Source organism: Apteryx rowi, unplaced genomic scaffold, assembly GCF_003343035.1.
Source record: "Apteryx rowi isolate R43461 unplaced genomic scaffold, aptRow1 scaffold_999, whole genome shotgun sequence".
Classification (NCBI taxonomy): domain Eukaryota; kingdom Metazoa; phylum Chordata; class Aves; order Apterygiformes; family Apterygidae; genus Apteryx; species Apteryx rowi.
Genome location: NW_020451314.1, coordinates 34,020 through 37,513, shown reverse-complemented (window position 1 = coordinate 37,513; position 3,494 = coordinate 34,020). Strand labels below are relative to the sequence as shown.

At 65.8% G+C, this 3,494-nt stretch overlaps 1 protein-coding gene across 1 annotated transcript in view; it reads right to left on the bottom strand.

The window, feature by feature from the left end:
- Positions 1 to 2,796: 2,796 nt before the first annotated feature.
- WNT1 (Wnt family member 1) overlaps positions 2,797 to 3,494 on the bottom strand; it is a 4,912-nt gene continuing 4,214 nt past the window's right edge. Inside the window, exon 2 of the mRNA XM_026055446.1 lies at positions 2,797 to 3,285. Within this exon, the coding sequence (XP_025911231.1) occupies positions 2,797 to 3,285 (489 nt within the window). The remainder of the gene's footprint in view (positions 3,286 to 3,494) is intronic.

Below are 3,494 nucleotides of genomic sequence, written 5' to 3'. Positions count from 1 at the left end.
GGCTGCGCCGCTGCCGCCGGTGAACGGGGCGCGGGCGAGGGGATTCCCACCGCCGGTGCCAGGCTGGGCATGGACCTGTCCCGTCATCCCGCACGTCTGGGCATTGCCCTGTCCCGTCCTGCACATCTGGGCATGGTGCTGTCCGATCCTGCACGTGGGCACCATCTCTTTCCCTGTCCTGCACATCTGGGCATGGCCCTGTCACATCCTTCACATCTGGGTATGGTCCTATGCCATCCTGCACATCTGGGCACTGCTGCTTCCCCTGCCGTGCACATCTGGGCACTGCTTTATCCCATTCCACACTTCTGGGCACTGGCCCATCCCACCACCCAGCCGGGCGTTGCTCCTTTCCCCCTCCTGCACATCTGGGCACTGCTCTTTCCACCCTCCTGCACATCTGGGCATTTTCCCGCGCCCACCGCCAGCAGTGCCAGGGCTGCTTTTGGCCTGCGCTGGGAGACGAGGCCGCACCAGTGCCACCGCCATCCCGTCCGGCCCCCGTGCCGGGAGGAACCCAGGCGTCCTGGCGCTGCACGGCCCCGGTGCCGGGCGCTGCACGCTCGCCGGCCCAGCCGCCTGGCCAGCCCCAGCAGGGCTGGTGGCTGGCATCCAGATGTTGCCCGGCTTCCCAGATGTGACGGGCTCGCTCCCCGGAGGCGGGGCCGGCGTTTCCCAGCGCCGGTGCTGCCAGAAGGGCTATTTCCAGCTCCCGGGTGTATTTATAAAAGCCGGGGAGGTTTTGCACCCTGCAGCCGGGCAGCCGGGCGCGGCGCCCTCCCCGCGCCTGGGGTGCCCCTGCCCGCCTGGGGGTCGCGGCTGCCCGAGGTGCCGAGCGGTCACCGGCGCGCAGGAAAAGCTGAGTAACAGAGGTGACTTATAAGAATGTCATTATCTATATTCCTGACTCGCTACCACAGGAAAACAGGCTATTTTCATGCCCTATGCGTGTGCAGAATTTAGCAGGCAGATAACTCCCGGCAGACGGGAGATGCTCGGAGGGTTATTTCGGGCTGTGTTCCTTTCCAGTAGTTTTTTCTTGCATTTCTTTATTTTATTTTACCACACCAGGGAGTGTTTTTACCTTGGCACGGACAGCAGGGCCTCTGGGGTTTTTTCCCCCCCCGCCTCCTTTCACTCGAAACATCAACTTTTCCACTATCGGCTCCGGGGGATATTTCTGGCCGCGGAGTCATCCCGCAACCTTTGATGCATGTTGCCCCGAGAGGCCCCGCGCGAGGTTCCCGGGACCCCACGCCGCGGCTGGGCGCTGCCGGCGGATCCGAGGGCCGGGGTCCCCGGCAGGGCCCGGATCCTCCCCGGCTGTGGGGTTTGGCCGTGGTGGAAAAGCCCCAGGATTTGCTTGAATCAGTGCTCGGGGTTTGCAGCCTGTTGCTTCACCCCAGCTGGGGCTCAACAGCACCAAATCATGGTGCAGCCCATTGCCGGCAGGCACCGTGTCCATCCCAGTGGGATACCCATCCTGGAGGGATACCCGTCCTGGTGGGATGCCTGTCCTGGTGGGATGCCTGTCCCTGTGGGATACCCAACCAGGCGGGATACCCATCCCCATAGGATGCCACCTCCGATGGGATAGCTGCCCTGACAGGATACTCTCCCTGGTGGGACCCCTGCCCCGGTGGGATACCCATCCCTGTAGGATGCCATCCCCGACGGGATACCCACCCCGATGGGATACCCGTCCTGGGGGACGCCCACCCCAGGGGATTCCCGCCAAGGGGATACCTGCCGACCGCGGAGCTGACCGCCCCCTTTGCCATGGCTCTTCCCAGTGGACGCAGTAACCTCTGTGCCCTTCCCAGCTCCCCTCCTCCCCCGGAGCCGAGGGGAGCCGTCAGCCCTGGCCAGGAGCGGTGATGGACGATGCTCATTCCTTGTCTGCCGTCTTGTACCTCCCGCAGCCGCTACCAGCCCCCGGCCCCAGCGGCACCAGCCCCGCCACCCCCGGCAAATTCCAGGGCTGCAGCCCCGCAGCCCAGGCGCCATGGTGATGGCCACCCCGGCCTCAGCGACGGATGCCCTGGCGGCAGCGGCGAAGGCAGGCGAGAGACGGAGCAGGGCTGGGAGAAAGGGGGTCTGCAGGGAGCGGGGAGGACGGATGTGCTGGGGGGGGGGACGGACAGAGGGATGGGGATGGCAGAGGAGGAGGACGGACGGGCTGGACGGGGTCGATAGCTAGATGCAGAGAGGTGCGTGGAGGAAAGGACAGGGAGGCGGACGGACAGACGGGTGACGGGGTGGACGGACAGCTGCCTGGCTGGAGGGGCGGCACATCGCCCCACCCAGCTGGTCCCTGCATCCTCCCAACCCCCTGCGCCCCAGAAAGGAAAGAGGGCAGGACTGATAAAAATATATCCTTTATTCTTCCCTAAAGGCTATCAGTGAAACCTGTAACAAAGCATTATTATTATTAATTATTAATTATTATTATTATTATCTTTAATTATAAAAAACAGGGCCTGGGGCCAGCGAAGCGCAGGGGCGGAGGGGCCCAGAGGGGCATCAGACCGTCCACAATAAATATTTTATTTACAGCGAGAGGGAAAAACCCTGCAGAGCCGGCAGCGGCCCGAGGGGCGGCCGCGAACGCGCGCAGCGCCGGGGCGCCCTGTCCCCGGGGGCGCGGAGACACGTCGGCCCGCGAGAGCCGCCCGGGCGCCTGCCCGCCCTCCCTCCCTCCCTCCGGCCGGGYGGCCGTCATCGGGGGCGACGCAGACCCGACCCCCCTTCCAGGGCCGGGCAGGGCGGCAGCGGGGGCTGCGGGGGCTCCCCGGCTCACAAGCACTCGTGCAGCACTTGCGTGTTGGTGCAGTTCAAGCAGCTGACGTGGCAGCACCAGTGGAAAGTGCAGTTGCAGCGCTCGGTGACCCGCTGGGTGCGCGTGCGGTACCCGCGCCCGCAGCACAGCAGCTCGCACCCGTCCAGGCCCGGCGAGGAGCTGTTGCAGAAGCGCCCGGCCGTGCCCGCCGTGCCCGTCTTCCCGCTGTAGGTGCAGAAGTTGGGCGACTTCTCGAAGTAGACGAGGTCGTGGGGCGAGGGCGGCTTGTGCGCCGGGTTCTCGGGCTCCAGGTGGTGCAGCTCCACCCGCGACGCCCGGTTGCTGCCCTTGTTGCCGTAGATGACCCGCGAGGCGCCGTCGAAGCGGTCCTTGAGGAAGTCGCCCACGGCGCGGAAGGTGGGCAGCCGCATCCAGCACGTGCGCACCGTGCACGAGCCCGACATGCCGTGGCACTTGCACTCCTGCCGCATCTCCGAGAAGACGGTCTGCCAGGACACGCGGCGCGCGGTGAGCGGCAAGGAGGGAGCAGCGCTTCGCCCCCGGCGCCCGAGCACGGGACCCGGCGGCGCCCAACCACGCTCAGCCCTCCCTGTGCGAAAGAAAAGGCTCTACCGCAGCTCGCAGCGCGTGCAAGGGGGGATATTGCAACCGTACGCGGCCGCTCCCATGCACCGTGCACAGTCTAGCCAGACCT